Source organism: Blennius ocellaris (genome assembly GCF_963422515.1).
Source record: "Blennius ocellaris genome assembly, chromosome: 20".
NCBI classification, from domain to species: Eukaryota; Metazoa; Chordata; class Actinopteri; order Blenniiformes; family Blenniidae; genus Blennius; species Blennius ocellaris.
In genome coordinates, this window is record NC_137669.1 from 8,631,283 (window position 1) to 8,649,657 (window position 18,375).

General features: G+C 40.8%; 1 protein-coding gene across 1 annotated transcript; it reads left to right on the forward strand.

Moving 5' to 3' along the window:
* The first annotated feature begins 11,245 nt into the window (after positions 1-11,245).
* gja4 (gap junction protein alpha 4) lies at positions 11,246-16,265 on the forward strand. Its single transcript, XM_080515832.1, has 2 exons — positions 11,246-11,343; positions 14,095-16,265. Exon 2 carries the CDS (start codon positions 14,104-14,106, stop codon positions 15,214-15,216), a length of 1,113 nt encoding a protein of 370 aa, XP_080371958.1. The 5' UTR covers positions 11,246-11,343; positions 14,095-14,103; the 3' UTR covers positions 15,217-16,265.
* The last annotated feature ends 2,110 nt before the right edge of the window (positions 16,266-18,375 follow it).

Genomic DNA, 18,375 nt, shown 5'->3' on the forward strand with positions numbered 1-18,375 from the left:
TGTATGGTCACTTAATGCTTGTACTTTATTGTGAAAACGTCTCTTTAACAGACAGATTTGCACAAATCTGATCACTGATACCAACATCTCTGGTACTAATTGTTTCTGGTTAACTTTGTAGAAATTTGACAATATTTTAAAGAACATTATTTCACTCATATCATGTGACAGTGGTGGACTTGAAATTCGGGCATCAAATTTGTAATCAGTGTTTGGTTGGTTCAAATCCCACAACTTATTGGTCTAGGGATGCCCGATACCACTTTTTAAAAGGACAAGTGATAAGCTTTTGTTTCTTGACGATACAAGTACTTATTAAATATTAAAACCTAATTCATACTCCAAACGCAAACGATACGCAAAGGCGATGAGAAGCCGTGAACCACCTCTGCACAACCTCGCTATGCATACCTACACGTAGGGCAGTGCGTTCAATCTCGATACCAGCATTAGTGCATCTCTTGATTGGTCACCGCTGTGGAAACCTGAGCAAGACATTCAACCCCAAATTACTCAAGTTGTGCCAACAAGGGCATCTAGTGTAAAACCTGTGCCAAGTCAACGGGGCAAACCACAAAATCAGCCATAGGAACCCAGATGTAAACTCATCCTTCACTCAATTAATATGATTGCATACTTCAATACTTTTTAAATTTGAATTTATAGTCAAACCATTTTCTCTTCATTCATGTATCCAGAAAGTGTGTTGACCATAGTGTAATGTTCATGTTATTGTTTGTCAGATAAATGTGTGATTGTAGACATTTGATGTTATTTTATAGTTCTCAGGAAGGCTTGTCCAAGTGCTTGTACGACGTGTAATTCAAGCAAGGTAACGGTGATAATACTCAAGTACAAATTACTCTTTCCACCTCCGTATCCCCCAATAGCAAAAAATATAAAGTAGCAGAAGATCCCAGACCTTCGGTGAGTCTTAAGGCAGAAAGCATAGACATGCATATTGAACACGCTATGACACCAAGCAATTAACTCAGACTGTAGACTGTAAATGGGTCAGAGCTGAGAGAGAGAGAGAGAGAGAGAGAGAGAGAGAGAGAGATAGATAGATAGATAGATAGATAGATAGATAGATAGATAGATAGAGAGAGAGAGAGAGAGAGAGAGAGAGAGAGAGAGAGAGAGAGAGAGAGAGAGAGAGAGAGAGCAAAACAGTGGAAATAACTCGATTTCAATAGCCCTTTGGGCAATTTCCTGATTGCGTTAGTGTTTTATTGGTCAATTGAAACCTTGGTGACCTAGATTTATTTTTCTCATTTTGTTAGTAGAGAGGGAAGACCCACCATCATGATCTTAAACAATCAATAGTTGTGCACTAAGAAGAGCAAACTTTTCCCAATCATTGTTGTGCAAGTTACTGAAAATTAGTGCTTGAATTAAATGTACTTGTTAATTAAAAAAAACAGTTACAGAGTAATTACATTCAAATAAATTACAAAATGTTAATAATATGCTCATACTGCAGTTTATTCATGGAGTGTCTAATGACTGATTAATTCAGTTGTTACTTTGGTCTGTTTGAGTCCTTTATTGAAACTTGCAAAATTTTATTGCCAAGCACTCTACTGCATGGGTCGGTGCAAGGAGGACAATGAGAAGAAACAGCAAAACAACAGCTGACTTGTACCTTCAATACCCTAAAAAAAAAAAAAAAACAGGGTCAAATCTCGTATTGCTTTCAGGAGTTAGTTCATGACTCATGAGGTAATTCCTCAGTTATCAATGACTTTAGTATGATAGTGATGTTAAAGCCACTTCAGCTACAGCCAGCACATCTGTTTGCATGTGAACTAAAAGTAACAAGTAGAGATCTCACAGAAATTTCAGCAAAAAGCAACTATTAAAAAAGTTGTAACGTTTCAATACAACGTCTTAGGTTATCATGCATTATTACCGACTCTGGTCCAGATAAAGGCTTGTTGCAGGTTAATTGTTGGAAACTGTAAGACTTGTCTTGGATGTGTTGTTTGTGGGAAGTAAAGTCAGGGCACTTTTTGAATTAATGAAAAAAATGGCTTTGTATAAATAAAGAAATGCTATATATGTACATATATTAGGTTCTATGTAATGCCTTCAGAGACTCATCCTCTTTTGCTCCCTAAATGAAATCACAGAACGACAGAAGCTTCAAGACCCAACATGAGTCAGTGGTTTGCATGTATTCACACAATAAGACAGAAATTCATAAACATAAACATGTCTAAATGATCCTGCATTGTGGTTTCTCACTACGCACGTGTTGGTTGTTGCTGAAAAAGCACATTCACTCATAATCACAAAACTAAATTTCACTTCTGTCAGGGTGGAAAGTATGCATGATATATAACTACTTTCAAATTTAATAAGCCTGAGGTTGCCGCTGAGCGTCACTCTATGATTTTTCCCACAGTTTATATTACTGATGCAGCAATTTTGACAAACACTTTGACATCATTGGGATGGTGAGGGAACGTTGGCTAATAATGCTACTAATGTGCAAGCCTAAGTAGAGTCATTGCCAGTAGTTGTAATGTGACTTCACTTGCATGAGATGTGTGACTGTTTTTGTAGTTGTGGAGCACGTCGTTGGTTTCAGCACCATGGTCAGTGACGCAGTCGCATGCTGCTGAGAGAGGCTGTTTGCGTGTGCCAGTTTGTGTGTTTTAAACTGTCCTTGCCACCCGGCTCAGTGCAGAGATGTGGACTGTCAGGATGAGAGTGTTAGTGTGGGGTAAGATCAGAGCCGAGACAACGCCTTCGCTGACTGGTGTCAACTTTGGTGTTAAACTTCACATGCCACTGTCTGCCGCACGACACACATTGTGATCACATCTGCCTTTGATTACTTTGGAAGGCGACATTTCAGACCGCGAGGGGGTGCTGAGAATTACTCACATGGAGGGACATGGATCTGCATAAAGAAGCGCCCACACACCTCATTCCAGACGAACGTCTTGCCGCAGCTATTGATGGCTGAAGAATGAGATTATGTTGATTAAACGCACAAAGCCCGTACACTCATTATGCAACACTGTCTTCTACAAGAGAGTTTCACTCACTGTGAGTAGCTTAGTATTCATGCAGAGTACAGAGATTCCACCTTCCAGAGTATTAGCCTCATTATGTTTACGCCGTCTCCTTCTCATGTACTCAATTACACCGCTGCCATAGCGCACCAATTTCCTGCATAACCACACCACTGGTGTTTCCATCTCTCCCTCTCTGGCCCATGTAAGGCAAGCCTAATGAATATTTATTGGTTCAATGGGTCAAGGTGTATTATCCACATTTTCCAGCACAGCACAACATGCGCTCTTCCCTCTCATGTACGTGGCAGGGCATTCATCACCAGGGTGGAATCGTTTACAGCTCATCCCGGCGCCACCTGCTTCACAGCCTGCCAGAAGATTTGCTTGTATCTTCATTAGCACTCGCCTGAACTATGCTAAAGCCAGACGTCAGGAGGCCCTGACCTCAGTTCACGGCACGCTGGTTGCATTTTAGTTGTGATAGAAGATCTTCATCTTTTATTCTCTTCTGGCCCCAGCAGTCATTTTTTTTCTTCTCTTTATTTCTTTCTTTTCTGCAGATCCTGTCATTGAACTTCAGCACTGCCCCCCCCTCCCCCTCCCCGGTCACAGAATAAATTGATAAATTGAAAATGTAATTTTCAGCACCTCAAACATCGGCTGGATTGATATTTGGAAGAAAAAAAACCTCTTATGTATGTTCTCAGTGCAAGTGTGGCCAATGCAAGCATTTCCCATGAGAATCCGTGTGATAAAAACAAGTAAAAGTCAATAACAAAAGTAAACTCTCGCCTTTCTCATAGGATCTACAGAAAAAAGTTAAATAAGTTTTGTCTGAGATGGTGTAGTTGATGCTGGTTTGATTCCCTTCTGTTTGGCGTTTGCATGTTAACCTACAAAATACGTTCCTCTCATGATCTTGTTAAATGTATTAATACTTCTAAATTGTTCCAAAACTTTAGTATGACAGCTTGTTTAGACCAGAGGGTCAAACACATTTTAGTTCAGGGGCCACATGCATCCCATTTTCATCTTGAGTGGCCTTGACTGGTAAATAGTGCCAGAATAACCTTTAATTTGAAACTTTAAAGTATTTTCCTGTTGTAGTGAAGAGTATGCATGATGGAAATGTGGATATTTTCATAAAAAGGTAACAATTCTGACCGTAAATTCCTACAATCCCAACATTAAGCCAATTTAAAGGAAACCTTCTGGTGTACAATACAATGAAACATCCCAAAAAAATATCTCCTATAGCTGCTGCATTATGCATTTTTTACAAACTCACCCTGACATCGTGGATTTGAGGCTAATGCTAGTTTTATTCTTGGAAATGTTTACAATTATCTTGGTGGTTTGGCCGGATTGGAGCAACTTGCATGTCGGTTTTGGCACGCTGGTCTCATATTTGACACTCCTGGTTTAGACCTGCTGTTCTATCTGCCAGGTGGAAAAGTTTATTATCAGAATAGTTCAAGTCGTGTGGGAGTTTCTGATAATTACAGGGGTTTCACAGAGTCCTGTGGTCGTCAGCACTATCCCTCCCCCCCTAAACAAATTGATCCCCTCCAAAACACAGCCTTTCTAATTGATCCTTAAACAAATGTGATGAGCTCTTATTCACCATGGACCCCCTCTGGGCCTTTTGATGTGAGGAGAGTTGCTGATCCGCCCTGTCCTCCTTTTCTAATAAAGCTGTCATCAGCCGCCAGAATGCACTTTCATGATATTCCTCCAGGCTGGCTGAGATCAATAGTGCCTGTCGGGGGAGTGGTCCCTTGGTATAATAAGGCTGCAAGACACATTGTATGAAGGCCACATGGGGATGTGGCCAACGCTCCCTCTCTCTATACGAAGCCAATTTGAGCAGAAGGACATGACACTTTGTTTACATGTGAGATTGTAAAGAAGCAAAGCGGGGGATTGGCCACAGCTAAGCTAAAGGATAACCACACCAAATGTATAGTAAAGAACCAGATTCGAAGTATTGGTGAGCAGGCTGTAAGCAAGCGAGTGTGATATCCCATCTCCTTTCTCCTATCAGCCCTACTAGGCTTCAACATACATACATTTATACGTCAATCACTTCAGAAGATCTACAGCTCTGCCTGGGTCATGCATATTTCATCAAACAACATGTAAAGCTGCACAGCCCAGAAGCCGTAGCTCATGTGGCTTTGACATCTTTACTAACCAGGCAAGCAGTGATAGACACACATTGCTTTCTGTGCTGGAAATTTACTGTTGACGTGACAGAATGATGGAGTGAGGGGGATTCTCATGCTGTCCCATGCAAACATACATGCATACAATGCTGAAACACTTCCCTTATATCACACTATGTAAGCAAAGAAGAAGTCATGTTACCCTCCCACACACACACACACACGCACGCACGCACGCACGCACGCACACACACACACACACACACACACACACACAAACACAGTCTTGCAGATTAATTTTGCATGATATCACATGTCACAAGAACTTTGCTGCTCCGCTTGCAATCTTTCATGTGTAACAATGTTTAGAAATACAGAGCCGGAGCCATTATTTTAATTTATAGATAAATTCACCCCTTACGAGAAGCTGCATCATTGCGAATGGATCTCTCTTGTATACGAAGCCGAGCGCAAATGTATCCCGAACAGATAAGATAAAAGCAGTTGGTCATACGAGGAATCACAGGCCCGAGATGAAGGCGTAATAATACTGCTGATAAACAATAGCTGAAGTCAAAAGCTTCTCCAGCCGCTCTGTGTAGCTGAATATCATGAATATTTGTATGAAATGTCATGGCAGTCCATCTGATAATTGTTGGGGTTCTATAGTCGAGATCAAAAAGGCAGGATGGACCCAGCAGCTGCAAGTGGAGCAAAAAAATTACCATGGATTTTGACATGGCGCCTTTGTGAAAATCAATTTTCAACTCAACACTTTATGTCAGAGGTGATTGGGTGGAAGGTAGTATTTAACACTTTTTCTGAAGATAATCACTTACTAAGGCAAAGTAAGGGAGATTTTCTTCAACCTTCTTTCTTTATTCATCATACAATTTTGTATACTGCTTTCTGGTTATCAGTTCTTCCTTATTTACAAATCCAGGAGTTGCAGAGCGGATCATTCAAATCTTTTTTTGCACTTTTAGATGTAAAACCTGCATCAGATCCTGCTTACCTACCCTACAACTTATCTTTCACTAAGTTACAAAAGAGTGATGTCGAAAGAGAAACATACTATTTACATGTCAGCTGTTTTTCATTTTGGTTCCTTAGGAGAAGAGAAAAAAAATCCTGCTCCCCCGACTTTAATGTATTTTTATTTCTTTGGAAAGCACTATGAATTGCCTTATGTCTGGATGATGCTCTGTAAATAAATTTGCCTTGCCAAGGAGTTCACATACTCCTCGGATGGAACTCACCCAACATTTAATACATACAGAATATTTGCCAAATAAAACGAGAATTGCTTAATGCGTGAAAGGCAATCATGTGTGTCGAATGAGGATCTTTAACTGTATGAATATGAAGTCCCGATATCATTTTGTCAGAAAGTGCAGAAGCTGCTGGATGAGGACTCCAGACTGATGTGCTCAAGGCTAAATTGTCATTATTCACTCGAAACTGAAACGAGTTCAGAGTCACACCACACATTATCAGTGAACCCCTGCAAACAAAAATAGCTGGATTGATATTTTGGAAACCCTTTTGCAGATTACCTCCCAGCGCTTGTGAGACAGGAGCTTAACCTGTGTAACATCACAGCCTCAGGCAGAAACCTGCTACTACATAATTAAAAACAGGCCATGCTTTTTCTTTTAGAGCACCACAGCGCTGGGCTACTCTGAATCGTCGAGTTTCTTTTTACAATAATCAGATTGATTGTGATAAGCAGTGTTTGATTTATTTCTTTGCCACTGGCTTGTGTTTGATCTTTAATAAATTGGATGATTTGATGCCCTTCATTGTTTTCACTGTAATTTTTTATTATTTTGTATTCCTCTTTTGTTTCTTGCTGTACTCCTAAGTGTTTGTTGTACAGCACAGTGCTGTTCTTATATGTACTTGTATCTCCTTCTTACTATTATTATAAATGGATCAGGCCCTTTGTTCTTTCTCACTGATAAGGATGCACCAACTGGTCTGGTTAGCCCTTGTAGAGTTTTGAACATAAAACCAAAATAAAAAAGGAAGGACACCCCCCCCCCCCCCCCCCCCCCCCCCCCACCAAATCTCATAATTTGATGTTCTAACTCATCTCTGAATGACTTCTCCTGTTTTATATTCATATCGGTATTATTGCGCCCACAAAATACAATAGTCAGTGAGAGAATGTCTCCAGCGGTGAGTAACTGATTGGAGTTGAAGTTGGTAATTAGTTTCATGGATACTGTATCAGCGAGGAGGGACGCGCCGAGCACAGGAAGGCATAACGCAGCTCATAAATGGAAACCGTTCCATTACACTCCATCGGCTGTCCTCACTTCCCTCCTCGCCATTCACCCGCAGATGTAATGACCAAAGAAAAGAGCAAGACGCTGATCTGTCAGGATGATTCACTGTCAATTTAACAGGCTTTTTATAACAGTCTGCTCTGTGCAGCAGGCGTGGAGATTGACCCGGCCTCCCCATCTCATCTCATATTCTCAGTACATATTGGGGTATGATGAAGGCTGCACTGTAAGGAGATGGCTTCTGGGTGAAAAAAAGGGGGAACAAAAATCTTACCTTGACTAAATGTGACACCAGGACGTCATAACCTCAATGACCATAGAGCTTGATGGATGCACACTACATGATGCGTGAGCCGGTGTCATACAGTAACTAGGAAGCAAAGCTGCAGTTACATGGATTACAGCTAATCCGATTAAACACCAATCTGATCAAATCGCATCATGTAAACACTCCCTTCTGATCAGATTGGCACGATCCAATTAAAATATAATCTTTTCATAGGGGGTGGTGTAACCCTGTTTATGATTGATCAAAACCAATGTAAACAGCCCTAACAGTGAATCGCTTCCCAGTGCTCGAGCTTTGAAATATTGGCATTGACAAAAGGACATTTTCATGCAGGGGACCAACTCCAAAAACCCCCCCCACCCCAAAAAAAAACTGTGATCATACTCTGATTTTTAGTGTAGTAGTTTCAATAACAACACAACAGGCATGACGAGTCTACATAGCAAGTCAATCTTTAATTCTGGTGAGTAAATCTGGATGTGGGATCATGTGCAAATGTCACAAACAGCCAATATCGCAGTGCAAAGTATAATGGGACTAATCCATATGCCAATCAGATATCTGTGAATCAGATATTTGTGGAAGATATAAACCCACACATCAATCTGATCACTTTATTCAATGTCATGTAGAGCTCTCATTTGGAAATAATTCAATAACATTAAGTGGGGGTGGGGGTGGGGGGGGTTGATTCTGAGTAAGTATAATTGAATAGAATGAACATTGGTGCAATAAATCGCTGCTTTTATTTTCTGGAGACATAAGAAAGCCTTCGGGTTTAATGGAGTGTGTTGCTTCAATTGTTTCAAAACTGACTAAAGACATGACATGTAAACTGCAAATAACCTTTCATTTCACATTGAATCCATTTGCATATCACAGTGAAACAGGCTTGTTATGAAAAAAAAGAGAAGATTTCTTTTTTATTCAGTATATTGCCCCAAGGTATCACATTATTTCTATTACAAGTTCCACTGGGGAGCAGACGGTCTGAATCACAGCGACATCTTGGGGTTGTTTAAGTTCACTCTTGCTGCACATCTGCAAACAAAGTCTGTGTTCTGCCAGCCTGCTGTCTGAGACTTAACTGGAAAAAAAAAAAAAGAAAAGAAATGTAGACAGCCCACAGATTTTCCAATGAACACTGAAACAAAGCAAGCAGCTCTCACTGCAGAGCGCCGTGTGCATCAGATAGAAGATTAACCAGTGAAAAACCACAGGGTGGGTTTGCCAACACCCACATGCAAAGCACACACATCACGAGTCCTCTTAACCATAACCACTTAATTGTACTGTTAGCCCTATAACCATATATTAACCCTTTAATGCACATGCATTAAAGGAGCAGTTTGAGAAGAGTCAAACACAACCCAACACATACACACTACATGACTTGATGAGCCATTACAATACATTCACTTCTATATATTGAGAATTTACTTTAGCAAGATATGTGTAATAGCTCAACCAACTTCATTCTAAACCTAAGTGTAAGTTAAACACATGTGTTTATCCTTCAGTTTAGTCATTTATATTGTGGGATGATTCTGATTCCAACTGACTGAAAGACAGGGTATATATAGGCAGACTCCAGACAGGTCACCAGTTCACATCACCAAATACACCCCAACCCATGTTATTGGACTTTGGGAGGAACTCGTACTTCCACAGAGAGAAAAAACAAACACTATAGAAAAACCTGTCCTGGATCCTGGATGGACATTTAGGTTCAGACAATATTATGGACAATATTATGTTTGTATAATCCATCGTATAACCCATCCACAACTCCACACACAAGCACAGCCGAGCAGTCAGACGTAATCAGAACTGGAGAGTCAAGACACCCAAAATAAACTGCTTTTTTTTTTTAAATACCCTCCGATGGGCATCGACCTTTGTCTGTGTTATATCATATTACTACTTTTGTGGAAACAAGACAGCAAAAAGTTTGATTTAATGTGTGTTTTATACACATTATTGCTTCTCATTTTAAGAGGAGTAATACATTTAGGAAATACAAAAATCACTGTAAATAACAAATATCTAATTTGCTTGTGCTTTCAGAGTTCATTTTTCGAAATATGAAGTTTCACTTATATTTAAATTTGCACAATATAATGTGTTTGCTTCTTTTAAAGTTATAAACTGCTACTGGCTACACCAACAATTGGAATAATTTATTCAGACCTTTTGATTTGACAAAATCAAATTTACTGATTTATGCCGAAATCGCTCTATCATTGTGTGATTCTAAAAATGGATTGTTTGTCTGAGTAATGTGATCACTTACTTCACTTAGTTGCATCAGATGGATGCTGACAATGCTAGCAAATTAAATGTGGGGATTTAAATGGGTAAATAAGTCATATCTGAGTATATACAACTTCTACTTGAGTGTAACAATGGTTCTGCATGAGTACAAACTTTCATTACTTTTTCCAACTCTGCTGATATTTGATGGCGATTTCTTTCTTTTTTTTTTTAATACAAGGGTCAAACCGAGTAATGTTTGAGAGACGTACTCTGTACCTTCTCTTACTTACACGTTTTTAAATACAAGTCATGTAACGTAACATTAGTTGTACTTGAGAACAAGTTAACAGTACTCTTAACCTCTAACAGCTAATACTGACTTTTTATTTAATCTTAGAGTAAAACAAGAGTCAACTTGAGCTAATCTCAGCAATCATTTCATTTACCGGGAAGGGAAGCACAATATGACGCAGGGACTGGTGATATGCACCCGAACCACACAAATCAATACTGCGACCGGCTCGATATGATTCACATGATCGTGGGAATTCTGGGAAGGGTGAGTCATGTACCTCTTAGAAATAAGGAGAGTGGCGCCATTATGTGGCTTTATGGGAAATTACACGTACTCGCTGTGTGTTGTGATAATCGAGCGTGCACAATTTGAGCGTTTTGAGTACTTCAAAACGCTCAAATTGTGCACGTGTTAAATTTCTTTTGGGGGAAAAATAATCATTTATTTTGCAGGAAGCAAAAAGAAATTATATCGTGCATAAAAATGTGATCGTAAAAGAATGGGTTATAATTGAAAAGCAATGTCTTTAACAGACAGAGATGCACATATTTTGTTTTATCTTAGAACCAAAATACTAAGTCTTTTAATCGGGACATTTATCACATGAAAATAAGAGATTTAAGACTATGTCTATACTTGCAATCTATGCTTTGAATTCCCTTCAACTGACCTTCATAAACAACTACAAATTCCATACAACTAATACAAATTGGGGCTCTTTGCGCAACGTGGAAGCCCGACCGTCGGATTGCAGTGAGAAACAGGCGCTCCGAGTTCATCCATCCCATTTCCCGGACGCAGTTCCTGAGGGAGGGTCAGAGAAGCAGGCATGGGAAAGTTCTCCCAACTTTTTCCGATTACAACGATTCTTTAAAAAAAAGGGGGAAAAAAGAGGCAAAGACGAACCAAGTGGCGCAGCGTTGCGCACAGAGAGCGGAGCTGACAGACAGGGTGGACAGAGTCTTGCTGAGATTTATAATAAGATTATCAGGAGACAAACCCACCTTCACGAGAGAGAAAGGTAAGGATCTAAAATGATCTACTAACATATATTTCCCCCCAGTAGGAGCACACAGAAACGTGTTCCTGCAGTATGTTAGACGTGAACTGAACGGATTTAACATAAAGTTCACTGATGTAACTTATCCTGACTAATTACTGAGGAAAACCTATCACGATTGTTTAGTCGTTTCTTTTCTATTACTACTGTTTATCCAATCAAACGTTTCACAGTTCATTCAGAACATTTTTAAATAACTTTACAAACACCTCTTCTAAACACTTTTTTTCTTCTAAATGTGGCACAAAGGTAAAGTAATTGGTGTTTGGGAGATCATTTTTGTGTTAAAGCAATGACAGCAATTGCTTTCTTTCTTTCTTTCTTTCTTTCTTTCTTTCTTTCTTTCTAAACGGCATCAGCTAAAAAGCAAATAAACAGGCCAGTTTCTGTGCAGAAGCATCTTTACAACAAATAATTAAAACATCAGAGAAAACTTTCCTCACTTTTTATGTGATTTCTGTTTGGCTCACTTGTTCTTTTAAGTCCATGTTTCCCTCTAATATAAAGGCAATAAACAGTCGGATGATAATGAACATGACTTTAAACATGGACGTGTAAACAGTGCTTGTATTCCTGGCTGTGATGCCTTGCTTGATTTTATACTGATAGAACCAGTCTGAACTTCTTTTTCATGCGTTTTACTCCCATTTAAATGACCTATCACTACTTTGTCGAGATTTTGCTTCATGTTTTGTAGAGCTATAACAATAATCCAGAAGATAATACCTCAATCCTGAATGTGTTTAAACCCAGTTTTGACCCTGTGCCTCCACAGTGGGGCCAGAATCCCCGATTGTCTTGTCTCATCCTGTCCGAGGAGTTTGTAAATTCACCACTGGGAGCCATACTATTTTTTCTCCCAGAAGGGAAGAAATAACAGAGCAACATGAAAAGTCTAAACAAATACACAAGTGTCACCGTGGGGTCTGAACTCTCCCACACAGGATGTTTATTCAGATGTGTGTGTGCGTGCCGGCTTGACGACCAGCCACCGACTGTGTCATTCATCATTTCCAACTAACTCACTTTGTCACACAAGATAACACACCAAAGCAACAACGCAGCTTAATCAGTAATTGTATAATCAAATCTGAATAAGTATATTTAATGTAGCCGTAAAGGTGTGAGTGGGCTCTTTTGGACTGGCTAACTCCAGTTTTAATATGAACAGTGAAAGTGTATATATAAATGTTAAATTAAGGCCATATGCTTGTGTGTGTGTGTGTGTGTGTGTGAGGGGGCAGCTTTTCACTTCTTAATGATGGGGAGTTGGAGCCCACCTTAACAAGAGTGGTGAGCTCATGGAAGAAATAAGATGAGGGGGCTTTAGCCAGACACACGTGTTCCTCAGTAAAAAGAAGAAATAAAAGACACCATTATATAGAAAAACTTGGAGTAACGAAGCACTTTTCTTGCTTATAGAAGCACTCACTTTTGCATTAGCTTCTATGAAAAGTTTATAATTGAACCGAAGTACACCACTTAGGCGTTAAGAGGCACATTGAAAGCAATCTGCTCAGCATTTTAGCAGTAAAGAGAGAGATGGTCAAAATACATAACCAGTCTAACACCTACGACTTCAACTGCTGACGGACATAATGGGGTTCAGGTACTTGACACAGCAGTTTACACTTTAAACAAGCTGAAGAGAGTTTTAAACAGGTGATTTGCAGAGGGAGCGCTTTTGGTGAAGCTTCGGTTCCATTTGTTCCAAATCAGCATGGTTTTGAACACTGTTACAATGATTTCTCAATATATTTGAGTTTCAGGCACGTTTGTAAACTATTCTCAATGTAAAACAAATAATTGTAGGTCAGGTATGGGAAAGTAATTTTCCCGAAGAGCCACATGAAAAATTATCACTACTAGTGAGGGTTGAGAAACAAGTTGACTTGAGTTCAGTAAATAAGGGAAATAAAAACAATATTTTTTCATTGTTTCTCCCACTGTGATTCACTAATTTCATCTTCTCCCCCCTCCACCAAAAGCCAATAACCTGAAAATTGTGTCCATTTTTTAGATGCCATAAAGCCAATAATTATAGTGATTTTTATTTGATTCTGGATTTTCCAGTGACACCCTGAACTAAAGTGCCACATATGGCCACAGGGCCTTATGATTGTGATGTCTGTTGTAGATGTAATGAAGCACACGTTTTCATATGTTTTTCCTTTTTAATCTCGAGTCATGATTAAAAGAAAAAAAAAGTGGAGGGTGAGACTATTCATTATATTTCCAGCAGAAAATGTAATATTTTGCTGTAATAGAGACTAAAATTGTAAAATGGGCTTCAGGGCAAAACCGTAAGTGAAACAGATGTGACATTTGTAGGCTATATAACGACTTACGAGATATTTGATATTGAAATGGATTTTACTTGTGTAGCACTTTTCCACAAACGTGTTTTACACTGTTCATCACCTTCACACACTAATGGAGTAATGGAGGCGTCTTCCATGCAAGCTAACTCTTCCAGGCAGAAACTGACCAATACTATCTAAAACTGGAATTCAATCAAACATTCCTCCTTGACATCAGGAAGCATTTGTGGGACGACCATCACAAGAGATGGTGGTATGATGTGCTTCAACCTCACTGCCATCTGTTGACTGTAAAACTGTGTTCACATCTCTTCTGGTTCGTCTTTAAACTGAAATTCTGTGAATCTGTAAATCTTCATTCCCCACATTTTCCCATTCCGTTTGATCTCAGGAGCAGAGGATGTCCAGAGCTGACTGGTCCTTTCTGGAGCACCTTCTGGAGGAGGGTCAGGAGTACTCAACAGCCGTCGGCCGCGTCTGGCTCACTGTGCTCTTCCTGTTTCGCATGCTGGTACTGGGGACCGCCGCTGAATCAGCGTGGGATGACGAACAACTCGACTTTGTCTGCAACACCCGCCAGCCTGGCTGCACCGCTGTGTGCTACGACAGGGCCTTCCCCATATCCCACTTCCGCTACTTTGTCCTCCAGGTCATTTTTGTATCGACGCCAACCATCTTCTACTTTGGATATGTGGCGATAATCACCGGGAAGGCCAAGAAAAGAGAGGAGGATGAGCAGGGTGGTAGGAGTAACAGTGATGGCATTGTTATACAAATGAATGATGTCAAGGAGAATAAAGTGAATGAAGACGGGAAGGAGAAAGAAAGAAATAGTGAGAAAGACAGAAAATCAGACAAGTCTCCTCCTGAGGTCCTTAAACTGAAAGGCAGGCTGCTGGGTGCATATGCGTTTAGCATCTTCCTCAAAGTCCTCCTGGAGGTCGGCTTCATTGTTGGGCTTTGGTTCCTTTATGGCAGTTTCTTCATCGCAGCAAAGTTTGAGTGCACAGGATTTCCTTGTCCTCATACGGTGGATTGTTTCGTCTCGCGGCCCACGGAGAAGACCATTTTCACCATCTACACTCAGGTCATCGCCATCATCTCCCTTCTTCTCAACCTTGTCGAGCTCCTCCACCTGCTCCAGCTCGCCATCTCCCATCGGCTGGAGAAACGCTATCGCATCGAGCAGCAGGACTATTTACCTCGGGTCGAACAGGCTCCAGGCCGACAGGAAGCTCGGGAGCTCCAAACAGAGACAACACATACTTATAACGAAGGCAGCCATATTAGCCTGCCCGTGCAGAGTGATGTTCCTTGCTATCCCAATCCCTGCGAGAGCTACCAAGATATGGGAACAGAGGTCAATGACTTCCTTCCCACTTATGTGAACTACATGGGAGCTATGAGGACTACACATTCACCTCGGCTACATTATAAGAAACACGCACGTCATGTTGGGAAAAATACAAAAACTGCCCATAAGGGGCACTCAAAACAGAAACATTATGTTTGATGTGGTGCTTCCTCTGTGAAAGCTCTCTCTCTCTTTTTTTTGTTTTTCTGTTTTTCTTTTTTCTTTTTTTATTTGATTTTTTTACAAGTACCATCTTGCACATGACACTTGACTATCAGGAGGATAGGGTGAGCGCTTAAATGGAAGAGGAGAACAACTATGGTGCTGTGAACCAGATGCGTCAGAGGCGGACAGACGCTGAAGCAGACATTCGCCACATAAATGCTCCATTCAAAATGAAACATTTCAAAGGACTATCCCCAAAGGCAGTGAAAATGAGACTCCGTGATGAGAAGAGATTAAAGTCATGAGATGCCTTCAAGTTACATTTAATGGCTCTTAGTGCTGGATATGACAGCGGAGAAAACAAAAGTGAAAACCTGCAGCGGGTGCGGCAATCGGCAAAGGTTTTCTTTTTTTCTTTCTTGTGTATGTGTTTACTTGAGGGACATGAGCAGTCAGATTCAAGCATATTCCCTTGAGATTTGCACTGTAACCCCTGAAGTTACATAAAGCCCCCACCCCCGCCTTTCCGTTCTCCCAGTGGCGCTTTCCAGCATGGAATGAACTGGTTTCAGGATCCCGCTCTGGTCCCGGGGGATAATGGCTGTGCGGATGCAGGCATGCATGCATGCATGCACACACACAATATACTTTTCGCCTTTCACCCAGTGAGTCCTGGTCACTCACAGTGGGGATGTTGACAGGGATGGTCAGGGTGAACGAAGGGGGAAAATGAAGCATGGGAATTGTGGAGATGAACATGACTTACCATTGCCAGTAACTGTATTATTGTTGCTTTGAAGAAAGAGGATGAGGGCCGCTGTGCACAATGAATAATGCATGCATCCAGTTTGAAACCCAAACGATTCAGTGAGGCAGAGACGCAGCAGAGAAGATGCTTCACACAATAAAAAATGGACTGAAAGCGGTACATAAATGTACAGATTTGATGAATTTGAGGATTGCTGTATTTAATGCTTCAGTTATTGTGTAGAAAATTAAAATGTTGGTATTTATTATTTTATGGAAAATAAACTTTGAAGTACATGGAATTAATGATGACAGTGTTTGAAATACAAAGGCTTCTCTTTAACTAGATTTGTGTGTGTGTGTGTGTGTGTGTGTGTGTGTGTGTGTGTGTGTGTGTGTGTGTGTGTGTGTGTGTGTGTGTGTGTGTGTGTGTGTGTGTGTGGAACTTTATTGCAATGAATGAGACTGAAGTGAGTACTGCGCCTATGTCCTGAAGTGAAAATATTATTAGAAGTGTGCCCTGCTGAGGGGAAAAAAATAGGAAAGTAACTGATTAAATGTTTGGAGTACTTTTTACAAACCTATATATCTGGGAAAAAAGGGGAATACAAGCATCATTTACGTCAGTAAAAGTTCATATAAGGTAGAGCAGCACTTTGTGTTGGCTCTCTTTTATATCCCCTGGAGGGTCCTGGCTTGTTAATGCTGTTTTTGTGTAGAGAAATTGATCAAATCCAGAACTGGGCACCCTCAACAGAGGTGCTTGCTCAGGCTCCCAAAGAATGTAGTCACATGTCTTTTTGAGAGATGTAGCTGCAGCGCTCTGTAGCCTTGTGGTTCACTTCCATCTACTGTATTTACTGAACTGTCTCCATGATGATAAGCAGTTATCTATGGCAGGAAAGGAGGTTAATGGGAAGTATAAGTGAGACAGGCTGACACACCACAAAGAGTTTGAACTGTGTGTGAGGTCAAACGTGAACGGTACCAAGCAGCTGAAAAACATTGGAATAATTTAATAAGAGGAAGGGCTATTTCACAGCCCTTAAAGTAGAAGGTGGTTTTATTGGAGGTCTGTGTTGAGAGTAAATTGGCAGAAACTGTTGGGGAAAATAATCCAAAAACCGCTCACTGAAGCTGCCCAGGTTGGTGCCTGCTCACAGAAACTTGGCTGGCATTCTGGTGCAGTCTTGTTATCACAGCCTGTGTTTGCGTGCATGTGTCCATGTGATTGTTCATGTCCGTGTTTTCACAATATGCCAGGGGGTCATGGAACAGATTGCACAGGGCGACCCATATTGGCCCTGGGCTGCCAACCGGAGCCGGCAAAACGGAACGGCGGGGCTCCCTTTCGCATCCCTTCCTTATAGCCGGTCGTTCCGGAGAAGCTTAACACCCTGCTATATTCCTTCCATGGACTAAACCGTCACCTCCCGGTTGGTGAAGCACATATAAAACTACCAGATGAAGCCAACAGCCAGTGCAGGTTATTTGCTGCTCGACTGGCCATTTTCACCCAGAGGGCTCTGTGTACAGGGGAGGGAAATTTAAAGTGTGCTCCTCTGTCAGTTCAGTCGGACAATAATATAGTGTTCTCACAATCATAGGTTTGATTACCTATTATTTATGTCTTGAGAATTTTCCAGAATAAGAACAATTAATCCAACAGTTTCTTGGGAGGATGTTTCTGCAAAAGCTCAACAATGGAGAAATGTGTTTGGATAAAGCTATGAAAATAAAGTGAACGAGTCTCATTAGCTGGGAAGAGCTGTACTATCGGTGTGGGTTTTTACAGTCAACCTCTGGGATTAAATGCCATTCTGACAGCGTTTCCTGAGATTGTTGGAGTCACTGCTGATGCATTTCCTCCACATGCTGATGATCTGACACAAAGAAAGGCAATCTCGAAGTTTGGTAATTGACTGTGCATGCAGAGATGGACACTGTATTTAAGATGTTACTCTGAAGTTTGAGGGTCCACGGACTGCCCTCAGGGCTCCAGCAAGCCTAATAAAAGGGCAACTGTCATGCCCAGAGGCAGCTCTCCTGTTGGGAGCGTCTTATTGCTATGCCGGGCACCAACCTCCGAAACCACTTTAAAATGTTCAGCCGCACTATGAGTCTAGCCGAACAACTTGACCGTGAGTCAAGCCGAACAACTTCATCGACCTTCAAAAATCTTTTGTCCTATGGCTTTAAGAAGCCTGATAATCTGTGATAAGCAGGCACATGACAGCCATTAACTCTGCAGGCCACCTAATTAGTCCCAAAACTAAACACACCGACTGGTAGTAAAGCATCAGAGCTTGTGAATAAGAAGAAGCAAAACATTATATGGTATAAACTTGAAACTGAATATAATCCAAGCTCATGGCATCATAGCCATAGCTATGGCATGTCAAGCAT